This window comes from Mobula birostris, chromosome 17, assembly GCF_030028105.1.
Source record: "Mobula birostris isolate sMobBir1 chromosome 17, sMobBir1.hap1, whole genome shotgun sequence".
Classification (NCBI taxonomy): Eukaryota; Metazoa; Chordata; class Chondrichthyes; order Myliobatiformes; family Myliobatidae; genus Mobula; species Mobula birostris.
Window position 1 is genome coordinate 49,942,942 of NC_092386.1, and position 14,523 is coordinate 49,957,464.

The 14,523-nt window shown below is 40.0% G+C and overlaps 1 protein-coding gene across 5 annotated transcripts in view; it reads right to left on the minus strand.

The window, feature by feature from the left end:
• The window catches only part of ror2 (receptor tyrosine kinase-like orphan receptor 2), a 285,921-nt gene that overhangs the window by 129,765 nt on the left and 141,633 nt on the right, over positions 1 to 14,523 (minus strand). Inside the window, exon 2 of one of the 5 annotated variants that reach the window (XM_072281704.1) lies at positions 735 to 858. The exons of the other annotated variants lie outside the window; for them this stretch is intronic. Within the exon in view, the coding sequence (XP_072137805.1) occupies positions 735 to 741 (7 nt within the window). The 5' untranslated portion in view covers positions 742 to 858. The remainder of the gene's footprint in view (positions 1 to 734; positions 859 to 14,523) is intronic. 5 annotated transcript variants of the gene reach the window in all.

Below are 14,523 nucleotides of genomic sequence, written 5' to 3' on the forward strand. Positions count from 1 at the left end.
CTAGTCCCTTCAACATTCGGTCGGTTTCAATGAGATCCCCATGAATCCCAGTGGGCACAAGCCCAAAGCTACTAAATGTTCCTCGCATGTTAATCCCTTCATTCCCACAATCATCCTCGTGAGGCTCCTCTGCACTTTCTCCAATGACAAATATCCTTTGAGATATGGGGCCCAAAACAGTTGACAATACTCCAAGTGCTGCCTGACTAGAGTCTTACAAAGGCTCAGCATCATGCCTGGCGTTGTGAACTTCAGTTCTGAATGCTTTTTGCTTGCATGATTTTGTTTTCCCTCAAGCTGCACATTGGGTGTTTGACAGTCTTCTTTGGTTTAATGGGTTCTACTGTTCTCTTTCATGGTTGCCTATAAAGAGACAAATCTCAAGGTCATATAAAGTATGCATACTTAGATAATAAATGTACTTTGAACTTTCCCCCAGATCCATGAGTGCACCAACACACCATGGGCAGTTTAACAGTAGTTAATTAACCTACCAACCCACATGTTTGGGATGTGGAGGAAACAGAGCACCCAGTGGAAACCCATGCAGTCACAGGAAGGATACGCCAAACCCTGAGGTCAGGATCAAACCCACGTTGCTGCAGCTATGAGGTGGCAGCAAATGCTTTACATTTGATTGAAAGAAATGCAAGGGAATTGCTCCTTCACCTGGAAAGAAGATCTTTTGTTTTTAATCTCAGGACTTCTCAGTACACCAATGAACCTGTTCTTACTGTGCATAATAGGAAGACAGCTGTGGTTGCTGGTGGTTAACCATGCCGATCGCAGAATATCATCACAGGTATTTCCCAGGGCAGTATTTTGTGCTTTACCATCTTCAGTTGCTTTGTTAAAGACCTTTAAAACAACAATGAATAGCAGGAATTTTGGCTGGTCTATCACACAACAAATCAAAAGCATTCTCCTCTTTCCTTGTTGAGTCCAATTAAGTAATATCTCATTCTTTGAAACTCCAGAAATAAGAGGGATAGTCTCTTTGATCCCTCTTTATATAACACACCTACCCTTCCAAGAACTGCCTTGGTGGATCTTCATTTCACGTTTTCTACGGCAAGAAAATCCTCCTTTGGGGAGGAGGACTAAAATTATATAGAACAAGGAAACAAAAGGAATTAAACAATGCTTTATGTCTGCTTTCACACAAGATTTTTAAAAAATCCCATAAATACCACTGAACCAGGCCTATAATGAATGAAGAAATAAAGGAAACTATTCCTTCCAAAAACGTTTTATATATTTATTTATATATATATATATATATATATACACACACACACACTTCTTTTTATATTACATTTACAATCAAATAACCTTGCAATTTAAGGCAATATACATTTGCATTCCAACACACCTCATGCCTACATGTCATCTTTCAATGACTACAGAGGAAAGACAGCCAGGTCACTTTGAAAATCAACTTTTCCTAATCTATCACAAAATTTTAAAAAAACTACCAGTAATCCTTTAATTTTTTTTCTAACCAAGTACGTGACCCATGAACACACAAATTAGGCGCAGGAGCGCACTCTCCTTCCCAGCATTTAATAACATCAACTCTGCATTTCCATCTCACTGCGGTAACTTTTCACCACCTTGCTTATCAAGTACACATCGTCCTCTGCCTTAGCTGTATTTAATGATCCTACTTTCACTGCGCTTCAATAAAGAAAAAGTTCCCACTGCTCATTAACTTAAAAGCTTCACTTCATTTGACTTTATTCAGAAAATCCTGACACTTAATGACTGACCCTCCCCCCCCCGCCCCAAGTTCTAGATCCTTCCACATGAGGAACCATCTGCTCCACATTCACCCTCACAAATTGTCATGTTCTCCCACACAGTACTCCTCTGACCCTGGTGCCATTTCCTTTAGATTCCTATGCACATTATTTATCCTCAAAAGTATTTTTCATTCACTTTACTAGTCATGCTCCCTCTGCTTCCTGCCTTTCATTCCCTTTGGCCATTGTTGAAATAGATAGAATAGGTGGGATACAAGCACAGATCTCCACAAGTGTTTGAAAATCCCACTACCATCCTGAGTTCTATCAATTTCAAATTTAATATGAAAATTCTATTTGTAATACTGCAGTTACTTCCTTTGGGGCTTCTATACTACAAGATAATTAATTACCCCTCATCAGTACAGAGTGCAAAATCTTTCTTTCTGTCTTCCAACCCAAGGACCTGTTTATTCCCATAACTTCCTATTTATTCCATTGAAAAAATAACTCTCAATCTTCACTATTTTGTGGCCTTCAATTCTATGTGCTTTAACCTTGTTTAGTGACCACCTGTGTGGGACCTCATTGAAAGCATTCCAAAAATCCAAATACTCCACAGCTACTGCTTCCTCCTCATCTACTTTCCCCAGAAACATCTTTGAGGAACTCCAATGGATTTGACAAATATAGATTTTCCTTTCATAGATTCATGTTCAGTCATATTATTTTTTAAGTTTCACTATTTCACATTCTTTGATATACAATCCAGTATTTCCCAATTTATTGATGTCAGGTCAGTATTTCCATGTTTTCTGTTTTTAAATAGTGGGGTCACATTCACTCACCATTGTTCTAAAATCAGTAGAAGTTTGGAAGAGTGTCCACTGTATTTACAACCATTTCTTTCAAACCTCTGGCTGCAAATCAACAGGTGCTTGGGTTTTTATCAATTTTCAGGTTCAATAACTTCTCAGTATTTTTATTTAAACTGTTTTCTTTTAGATTAGATTATGAAGACACGTAGTCCTCTTTTATTGTCATTTAGTAACGCATGCATTGAGAAATGATATAATATTTCCTCCGGTGTGATATCACAAAACACAGGACAGACCAAGACTGAAAAAACTAACAAAGCCACATAGTTATAACATATAGTTACAACAGTGCAACAATACCATAACGTGATGAAGAAGTCCATGAGCACAGTAAAAAGTTCGAAGTCTCTCAAATGTCCCACATCTCACGCAGACGGGAGAAGGAAGAAAAACTCTCCCTGCCATACCCAACCATGGTCCAACTCTGAGTCATACGAAAACTTTGAGCCTCCGATCAGCTCTCCGACACCCAGTACTGAGCGCCATCTCTATCCGAACGATTCGACCTCCATCTCGGTCGCCAACAGCAGGAAAAGCCAGGGATTTTGAGGCCTTCCCTCTAAAAGATTCCTGATCACGCAGTAATAAGAGCAGCGAACTGGTGTTTCAGAAATTGTTCTATATGTTCCTCTGTGCTTTCACGTCCATCTCCATCAAATCAGAATTGTCCATGGCCCCATTTAACGGATACGATATCATCTTTCACTGGAGGGCTGCGCACACGCAGCGTGCTGCTCTCTCTCCTCCCGTCTTTTCCTTTATTTGTAGTTGATGCTTGGTTATCCCATGGCTCAGGGAGGTTTTTACACAACTTCTGTATACTACAGGCACAACATTTTTAAAAAACGTTTTTTGGCAATTTCTTTTAAATCCCCATTATAAATGTTCTTATCTCCATGTGTCAATGACCAATTTTTGCTCTCACTAATCATCTTCTCTGCTTCCCCCCCCCCCACCTGTAAACCACTAACAGGCTGTATCTCCACCGCACTATTTCTGGCTAATTAACACTAATATTTCACTTCCCCTTCCTTTAAATTTTTGTAAATGACGAACAAAATATTCATGAAGAGCTCCTAATCCACAGATCTGCAGAAATGAATAAACAGTCGCGTTTTGGGACAAGACCCTTCTTCAGGACTGGAGAGGAAGGGGGAGGAAGATGCCAGAATAAGGAGGTGGGGGGAAGGGAAGAGGACAAGCAAGAAGGTGAAGTGAGAGGCTGGAGAAAAGACAAAAGGGTTGGAGGAGGAGGAATCTGATAGGAGAGGAGAGTGGATCACAAGAGAAAGGAAAGGAGGAGGGGCAGCAGTGGGTGGTGATAAGGTGAGATCTGCTGGGGTCACCTGCAGTATCTGGTGCTACTCGTACAGCCTCCACTACATTGATGAGACGCAGCATAGACTGGGGTCAAGTACCTCAGCTGCCTCTGCAAAAAGCAGAGTTTCCCCGAGGCCAACCATTTCAGTTCCTATCCTCATTCCCCTTCTGACACATCAGTTAATGGCATCCTCTTCTGCCATGATAAGGCTACTCTCAGGTTGGAGAAGCAACACTTTATATTCCATCTAGGTTGTCTCCAACCTGATGGCATGAACACCGCTTCTCCAACTTCCAGTAATTTTTCCACTCTCCCTTCCCTCTTCTTCTACTCCCCCACACTCTGGCCTTTTACTCCTTCCTCTTCACCTGCCTGTCATCTCTCCCTACTGCCTGTCCCTTTCTCCTATAAATCCACTCTATCAGATTCCTTCTTCTCCAGCCCTTTGCCTTTTCCTCTTATCACCTCCTAGCTTCTTACTTCATCCCCTCCCCCACCCACCTGCGTTCACTTCTCATCTTCTGCCTTGTCGTCCTCCCCCTCTCTTCACCTCTTTATTCTGGCAACTACCCCCTTCCTTTCCAGTCTTGATGAAGGGTGTCAGCCGGAAACGTCGACTGTTTATTCATCTCCACAGATGCTGCCTGGCCTGCTGAATTCCACCAGCATTTTGTGGGCGTTTCTCTCTTTCTGGCAATTTTCTAAAGCATTTTCCATAGATTTAATACTACCTTTAGTTCCTCATAAAATCCACGGTTGGGGCACTTTTCCTGTTCTGTCTGTGTGCTTTGAAAGGAACATATATTCTAAGTGAATCATTTTTTTCTTTAAAATGCCAGACAGTACCTGCCCTCTGCCATAAATTTAAGTACAGTTTCTCACTCTGCTGTAGCCACCCTATTCCCACATACCTTTTTTGTTTGGTTTGAAAATATTGCTTTTAGATGGAATTACATCATTTTCAAACTTTAATATAAAATTGTGTCATATTGTGGTTATTCTTAACAAGATAATTAATCCTTCATCAACTCCACAGTGCCACGTAACTGCTGATCAGGAACTGAAGTGGATCGGCCAGGTAAATATTGTGGCAGCAAAAACAGGACAGAGTCTGACCTGGATCGAACTGGACCAGTGTGGAGTTTGCACATCCTTCCTTCGATCATGCACTTCCCTGAGTGTTCCAGTTTCCTTCCCAAAAGCTTGCCGGCTGGTCAGTTAACTGCAAGCTGCAAGCTGCCCCTAGTGTAAGCAAGTTGCTAGGCATGTGATCCCAATTTACATTAGCATGCAGTTTGCATCAATACTTCAATCTTTCTTTTGATTTGTCAGTGAAGTGTCCAAGATGGAAAGCAGCAGGAAAGTTTTTGAATGCAAGTGCTTTACAGCCCCTTTTTTGAAATGGCTTTGAAATGTATGTGAAAGATATTTATACTTTTGTATGCGTCTGTTCGGTTTAAAAATAGGCAAGTGTTGCTAATAACTGTTGCTAGTGATTATTTTCCATTGGGAAACACTTTGAATAAATTCCAATGACACTTCGACATGCAGGCACACTTTCGCCTTCCTAATCTCCCTCATGGATCTATTCAGGATGTGACAGGAAGTAATCTACAATTGAAGTGACTGAAGTCTTACTTTCCATTCTAATGCAGGGCTTTGTAAGCCTTAAATAGACTCTTATGTTAGCTATTAATGCAACCCTTAGCAATACCTTTTGCTGGCAAAGTTTTCATTTTATGACCTTTCCACTTGTTCTGTGATGTCTCAGACTTAGAATTATTGGCCAAGCAGCACGAATACAGGCCCTTTGCCTCATTGACCATGCTGCCAACCCACCTGGTCCCAATTTCCTGTATTTGACCCATACCCCTCGAAGTCCCATCCCTCTATATATATCTGTCCACGTGCTTCTTAAATTACACCATTGTACCTGCCTCGACCACTTCCTCTGGCAGCTCATTCCATACATTTACCTCCGTGTGTGTGAAAACATCACCCCTCAGGTCACATCTCACACTAAACCTATGGCCCCCAGTTCTGGACTCCTCTACAGTAGGGAAAAGACAGGGCACCTTAGCTACGTCACTCAGCTTTAAACATTGCCTTCATTCTCCTCCGTTCCAAGGGATAAGACCTAACCTGGCCAACTTCTCTCCATAACTTAGGCCCTCAAGATCTGGCAACATCCTTGTAAGTCTTTTTCTGCACTTTTTCCAGTTTAATAACACGTTTCCTCTAATGGGGTGATCAAAACAGTACACAATACTCCAAGTGCAGCCACTCCAATGACTTGAACAACAGCAACATAAAACCACCACCAGTACTCAATGACCTGACTGACGAAAGCCAGCACTTTGAAAACCTTTTCACCATGTCTACCTTGGACACCAGTTTTAGCAAATTATGCACATGTACACCCAAGTCCATCTAATCTAACTCCAGCATGGCAGCTTTATTCAAGATTTCTAATTACCACTATATTAAAAAAAAAAGGCTGAGTTTATCTTTCCCCCCAGATCATACGAATCCAATCTGGCCAACACTCTGTTCCCCATTATCCAATTCCAGCCTTGTACCACACCCTGCCATGGCTCCTCTTCTCCTCAGACCTGAAGGCTGAAATTCTGCATTGGCAGGATGAAATGTTAAGAGGTATTGCTTGGCACACAGTATGTCTGGGAAAAAAAACTGTTCTGTGGCCCACATCTTTGACCTCCTTCGTCAAAATACGTTTCAACCACTTTTCTGATGCAGGCTGATCACCTCAGAACAGATTCAAAGAAGGTCTAAAATGCACAAGCCCTACAGAAAATTGTTGATGTTATAATGCCTTTATTTTTCCTCCAGAAAAGTTAAGTGCCAAGATAATTATTATCCACTTCATATAAATTCCATATTAATTTAATTTCAATGTGCAAACTAGTCCAGTACAAATAAAAAATATTCCAATTTTTAAACAAAGTTCATATATATAAAAATCTCTGGAAGCTATTATTATGGTTTTGAGCCATGCCTACATTAACAATTCCTGATGTGCCTGTTTCATACAAGTAGCAGCAGCTCCAAAGCAGATTTGCCAGATTTGTTGAAGTCAGACACAAGGATGACCCTGTTCCCAGCAGCCGTTCTTGCTAATCCAGCAATGTTTACTCTGGTGTTGACAAGAGCCATGTGGCTGGAAGTGAGCAGTGCAGCACATCACAGATCCAATACAAAAATGGCTTTGCAGAGTACAGCTAATGTTTGAACTGCTCATTCGAAATTAACTTATAGCTTTAAATTGCAAGCAGTCTGCACTGGGACAATTGATCCAAACATGTAATTTATTTCACAAACTAAATTTAAAAATGAGTAATTTAAAAATTGATATAAAGTTCTCAATAAGGAGGAAATGGAGAAAAATACCAGAAAGCAAATGGAGTCTGAAGTGAGGTTTCTTTTCATCGCAACTCCATGGCATTCATTTATTTATGGAATTATATTTAGCTCACTTCACCATTTCAAACTTTAAAAGTTAGAGCAGAACTGAAATATATCATGATTTGTGAGTGTTTGACCTGAGTTTTCAGTTCACTATAATTTCTACAGTCAACACTAGACCGCATGCAGAATTTGCAATAAGGTAAAATTTCCTTCAAGAAGCCATCTGATTTTTGCTCAAAATTTTAACTCCTTGTAAATTGTGCGACAAAAAAACCCCACAAATAGTTTACCTTTCAGAAATATTAAACAATTAAGGACAGAACAATCTACAATGAACCATTTTAAAAGACTTGCAGGAGAAGAATTTAACAAAACAAATCTCGGAATACATTAAGAATACACACATTCAACTTTGCCAATAGCAGGTTTGGTGTACAAAAGCAAAGATGTTGGTGGTCAGCTTGTTCAAACCATTGACTGTAATGAACTGCATCTAATTCTGGACACTATCTGTTATGCATTAAAATACTGACAGTGATACAAAAGTGATTTAATATTGCGCAATTATGGAGAAAGATAAGTGAAGGCGGAATTTAAGCAGAGTTAAAAATGGGCTTTATACAGTTGTTCAAAATACCCATGAAATTTGATAGAAGAAACTGCTTCCCTGGTAGGGGCTATGGTAATCAGATGACATAAGATCAAAGACAACTAACTTAAAAAGGGTGGGGGAGGGAAGATTAAATTAATTTCTTTCAATCAGCAAATTGTAATAATCTAGAACGTATTACCTGAAAAGGTGGAAAAAGCAGATAGTAGCTTACGAAACGAAAATTGATAAATATTTTGAAGAAATTGTAAAGCAACAGGGAAATGTGTCCTACTGAAGAGATCCTCCTCCTTTCACCAAAGAGCAACACGCTAAACGGCCTTATATGCTCTATGATCCACGATGCCCATTCCCCTCTAATTCATCAATATCAGTTTAGAACTGAAGATGCAAACCTTTGTAAAATTATGCACAGGTTTTGGTGGGGCAGGGTCTAGGAGAGTGGAGACACAGAGTCTATGAAAATGCAGTTGCATGCATTTATTAAATTCAGAATGTGCACTTGTTCATTTCTCATATTACAGTTACCATCAGTACGTTTGCCTTTCTCATTAATTGTAACACCACCAATGCAATTCTTGTCCTTTTTCTTTGACGCATAAATTCTAATAATTAATACCAGAAGTACCATCAATATGGAAAAGTTTACTGTACTTTTGAGAAGCTAAAAAGAATGCACAATGATAGTCTATTTCTAATGTGCCCTGTGGCCATCAAACTTTACAACGCCTCCCTTGGAGGGTCAGACACCCTGAGCCGATAGGTCCTGGACGTATTTCATTATTTCCTGGCATAATTTACGTATAACTGTTTAACTACTTATGGTTCTATTATTATTTATTATTTATGGTGCAACCGTAACGAAAACCAATTTCCCCCAGGATCAATAAAGTATGACAATGACTAAAAAAAATAGGACCACACGGTCTCTATCAACATCAGGTAGATCTTTTTCAAAGAAACAATGCTAAAAATCACCAAGACAACAGCAGATATCACTTTGAAATGGCAATAATCTAATTCATGAAACCATGGAATAACTTAACATATTAAAATGCACAATATAGTCAGGTGATTTCTTTTATACATAGAAACATAATTTGACAGTTGCTGATTACAATTTTAAGCGTCCTCCATAACAGCATATTGCAAAGTCTCAAAATTTGTTGCTCATGATGCAGCAGCTTCAATCAGTTCTGAATTATTTCCAAGAAATGTCTAGAAATAACTAAGCAAAGCAAAAAAGATTTTAACTTTTTCCAACGCAAACAACAGGAATTCTGCAGATGCTGGAAATTCAAGCAACACACATCAAAGTTGCTGGTGAACGCAGAAGGCCAGGCAGCATCTCTAGGAAGAGGTCCTGACGAAGGGTCTCGGCCTGAAACGTCGACTGCACCTCTTCCTAGAGATGCTGCCTGGCCTGCTGCGTTCACCAGCAACTTTGATGTGTGTTGCTTAACTTTTTCAAAGTTATTCCTAGTAATTTTAAAAATTGAATTTCTAGGGCAATCATCATCATCATCAGGTGCCATGCCCAGTCTGAGCTTTGACTGCCATGGCCCACACACTCCTGCTTCAGGTCAAGTGGATCAATTCATTGGTATTCATTTCCAGTTCTCTGGCTGCTGTCTCCATCATCATTTGTCTTTGTCTTCCTCTTGCTTTCTTCCCTTCAATCTTTCCCATAATCACTGTGCATCCTAACTCCTCTTTCCTAATCACATGTCCAATTAAGTCACATTTTCATGATCTCGTACATTATTTCTCTTTTTGTGTTTGTTCTATTCATGACATTTTCATTAGATATTCATTTCGTCCACGGTATTCTTTGCATCTTCCTCAAAACCCACATCTCTGCTGCTTCAATTCGTTTCCTCATGTTATTAGATATTGTCCAACATTCTGAGCCATATAACATAACTGGATAAACGTAACATTTCAGTGCTCTGAAGCGGGTTGTCATGCTTAGGTTAGTGTTGGTCAGTATACTCTTCATTCTCGTAAAGGTGTCTTTTGCTATCTCTATTCTTCTTTTGATGTCCATGTCGCACCTGCCAACTGATGTCACCCAGCTTCCTAAGTAGCAAAAGTTCTGTACTTGTTTTATGTCTTCCCCATTTATTCTCAGCCTGCAGGTAGAATTCTCCTTCTTTTTGGATATCACCATACATTCTGTCTTTTTGCAATCGATAGATAGACCCATTTTTGTACTTTCTTCAACAACTGTATCAATTAAGTTTTGTAGTTCTCCCTCCGTACTTGCAATTAACACAGTGTCATCTGCATATCTTAAATTATTGATGTTTTCACTGCCAACTTTGATTCCCAAGGTGTCTCTTATTTTTTGTAATATTGTTTCACTGTACACATTAAACAAATCAGGGGAGAAAACACACCCTTGTCTAACGCCTCTCTTGATCTTCGTAAACTGACTCACTTCTCCATCTATTCTTACAGCTGCAGTTTGTTCCCAGTACAGATTTCTGATTAGGCAGAGGTCTTTTGAATCTAGATCTGGAGTTTCCTGTAATATTTCAAATAATTTATTGTGCTTCATTTTATCAAATGCTTTTGTGTAGTCGATAAAACAAGCAAACAAATCTTTTTGCACTTGAATAGCTCTTTCTGATAGTATCCTTAACATCAATATCGCGTTTCTTGTACCTTTGTCTTTCACAAAACCACATTGTTCTTTACCTATTTCAGCTTGTATTTTACTTTTAGCTCTTGTCATCAAAATTCTTAGAAGTATCTTAGTGATATATGACACATTAAACTTATGACACATTCTATTGCTCCAGGTTTCTTAGGGCAATACATAGTAATAAATCCACTGCTAGTATACATAATACTGCAATCATTGTTCAAGTATTGCTCATTGCTGATCAGACCTGAAGCTATCAACTCGCTAGTTCTTATCTGTTGTTTCTTCTCCTGGTACATATACCAGAAAATATCAGAGGTATACGCTATGATGATCTGCCAACCCTAATGGAATAGAGGAAGCTAATAAAGATGGATAATCAAAAACTAAAATGAAAAGTTAATTTGTGAAAAAATTTGCACAAAAATAACAAGAAACTTTTAGAATGCAACTTTAACATTATGAAGTGCCATGGCACAAGATAAACAGGCAGTACCAGTACATTAATAGGGTATTACTCAATATGGTTGAGTACCTGTCTGACCTAACTCCAGGAAGCAGCGGTATCTTTCCACAATTCAGAATTAGGTACTGATTTTGGATTAACACTTAAATTTGAACACAGATGTGCACCCATTTTGCAGTCATAAAATATGCATGTTCACTAAATCACATTTAAGTTCATATTTTATATCCCAAATATAAACAAAATAGGAACACTTCTGCTTTAAGTATTTACTTTTGCACTGTACTCAACAGTAACAGCGAGTTTTGTTCAATGAAAATTAACTTGAATGCATTTTTCCTTAGTATCTCAATCAAAAAGACTCCTTACTGCAGAAAACTAATTGTTCACTCTGTATAATCTCATAGCAAGAGCAGTTAACAGCTTTTTTGTTTGTAGTTGAATCCCCTGAGGCCACACAGGCTCTTCAAAGGAGGAGTGAACAAATTGGATGCATCTATTTTCATCACTGTTTGGAAACAGATTTATTCTCAACAGAAGGATGTGGGAGGACTACACTCACTCACCCAACACTTTGTCTATAATGTGTAATATGATCTAGTCTGTTATAAGGCCATTTAAATTCTCTGCAAAGTGTAACTTAATCCAGTTATTGTTGGCTGGCCTGTAACTTCAGACAAGGAAAACACTACCAATACCTCTGCTGTGGCATATGCCAAGTACAAAGGATGCAAAGTATTATTACCAGGTGCAGAGATAACACAAAACTAATATTATCAAATTCAACACACAGAAAAATCTCAAATTCAGAAAACTAAACAGAGTTTTGAGGATGCCCAGTGCTAAATGATTCAACTTCAATGAACTAGATAGATAGATAGTAGATAGTCATACTTTATTGATCCCGGGGGAAATTGGTTAACTAGAAGGCCAATGGTACCAAGTACAGAAAACAAAAAACACTATCAACCCTTGGTTCACTAAGCTCTAGCAGGTACATAGCGCTGGGCTCCCTGTAACTGGATCCTTGACCAAAGGAGGGTCTCGGCCAGAAACGTCGACAGTTTATTCATTTCCATAGATGCTGCTAGTCCTGCAGCATTTTGTGTGTGTTGCTGTGGATTTCCAGCATCTGCAGAATTTTTGCGTTTATCCTCAACTTCCTGATCAATAGACCACAATCAGCAAGGATAGACAGAAAAACCTCTGCCACAAATACACAGATTTCAGATTCAGATATATTTATCACAGGTAAATCAAAACATACAGTGAAATGTGTTGGTTGTGTTATTAATCAACACAGCAAGGGAAGGGCTTGAAGCCACACAACTATTGCCACAGATTCCAGTGCCAACACAGCATGTCCACAATGCCAGCCTGAACAATAGTGAGCCCAAAAAAAAGAGCAAAACAAGCAACAGAAGATAACAAGCCCCTTTCCTCTCTCCCACCTCTCCAACGGGGGCACGGACATGGTCACACAAGGTAGGCCTCCAGCCTCCAGGGTTCAGCCATCACACTTCAACTCCCGAGTTTCCGACTGACCTTCGGTATTGACCCCCCTGGACTAGCTCCTCCAGGAGGGTCTGATCCCAGGGAACTAGGACAGCCTGACATATATGTCACAGGCCTTTGAGCTCGGAGCAGAAGCCTCAATTCCGGATGCCCTACGTCCCATGTCCACATCGCTGGCCTTCAAACGTGTAGAAAAAGCTTGACCTCCAACTCCTCTACATCCATGTCCCTAAACCTAATCTGACCAACAAACCTTCACGCAGACTTCAATTTATACCTGTGCTCAAGAAGAATTTGGTAACCTGCCTCAATGACTATTGTCCAGTAACATTTATGTCCACTGTGTTGAAGTATTTAGAGAGGTTGGCGGTGAAAGATCCCAAATCCTGCCTGAGAAGAGATTTGGATCCGCTCCAATTGGCCTACTAGCGCCACAGGTCCACAGCAATTGGCATTTCATTGGCTCTTCAATCAACCCAAACATCTCGACAGCAAAGATGCATTTATCTGGATGGTCTTTATTAACTACGGCTCAGTATTCAATACTACTATCCTCCCAAAATAATCAATAAGCTTCAAGACCTTGGCCTCAACACCTCCTTGTGCAATTAGATCCTGGATTTCCTCTTTTGCAGACCACAGAGAGTTTGGAGTGGCAACAACAGTTCCTCCACAATTGCCATCAGCACAGGTGCAGCACAAGTCTGCATGCTGAGTCCCCTGCTCTACTCACTTTACACCCATGTCTGTGTGGCTAAGCACAGCTGCAATATCATATTCAAGTTTGCTGATGACATCACTGTCATAGGCCAAATCAAAGGTGGTGGTGAATCAGCTTATAGAGCTGAGACTGAGAATCAGGTTGAGTGGTACTACACAAAAAACATTTTACTCAATGTCAGAAAGATCAAGGAGCTGATCGTTGACTTCAGGAGGAGAAAACTCGATGGCCATGAGTCAGTCTTCGTCCATCAGAGGTGGAAAGGGTCAGCAACTTTAAATTCCTTGGTGTTTTTATTTCAGATGACCTGCCCTGGGCCCAGCACGTAAGTGCAATTTTGAAGAAAGCACAGCAGCACCTCTACTTCCTTCACAGTATGACATCTCAAACTTTGACAAAGTTCTATAGATGTGTGGTGGAGCATATTGACTGGCTGCGTCACAGCCCTTGAACAGAAAGCCTTACAAAAAGTAGTGGATACAGCCCAACCCATCATGGGCAAAGCCTCCCCGCCAGTGAACACATCTACCTGGACCGTTGTCGTGGGGAAGCAGTATCCGTCATAAGGGACCCCCACCATGCAGGATACATCTCTTCTGGCTGCTGCCATCAGGAAGGCGGTACAGGAGCCTTAGGACTCACACCACCAGATTCAGGAACAGTTATTACCCCTCAACCATCAGGACCCTGAACCAGGGGGATAACTTCACTCAACTTCTCTTGCTCCTTCACTGAACTGTTCCCATTGCTCACTTTCATGGACACTTCCATCTCATATTCTTAATACTTATTGCTTATTTACTTACTATTGTTTCTTTTTTTTTCTTACTTGAACAGTTTGCCCGCTCTGTTGGTGCAGACTTTCATTGAATCAGTTATGGTTACTGGGCTTACTGAGTATGCCCGCAAGAAAATGAATAACAGGGTTGTTTATGGTGACATATACTTTATTGTCGCCAAACAATTGGTACTAGAACGTACAATCATCACAGCGATATTTAATTCTGCGCTTCCCACTCCCTGGATTACAAATATTAAATATTAAAAATAGTAAACTTAGTAAATATTAAAAATTTAAATTATAAATCATAAATAGAAAATAGAAAAATGGGAAGTAAGGTAGTGCAAAAATAAAAACTGAGAGGCAGGTCCTGATATTTGGAGGGTACGGCCCAGATCCGGGTCAGGATCTGTTCA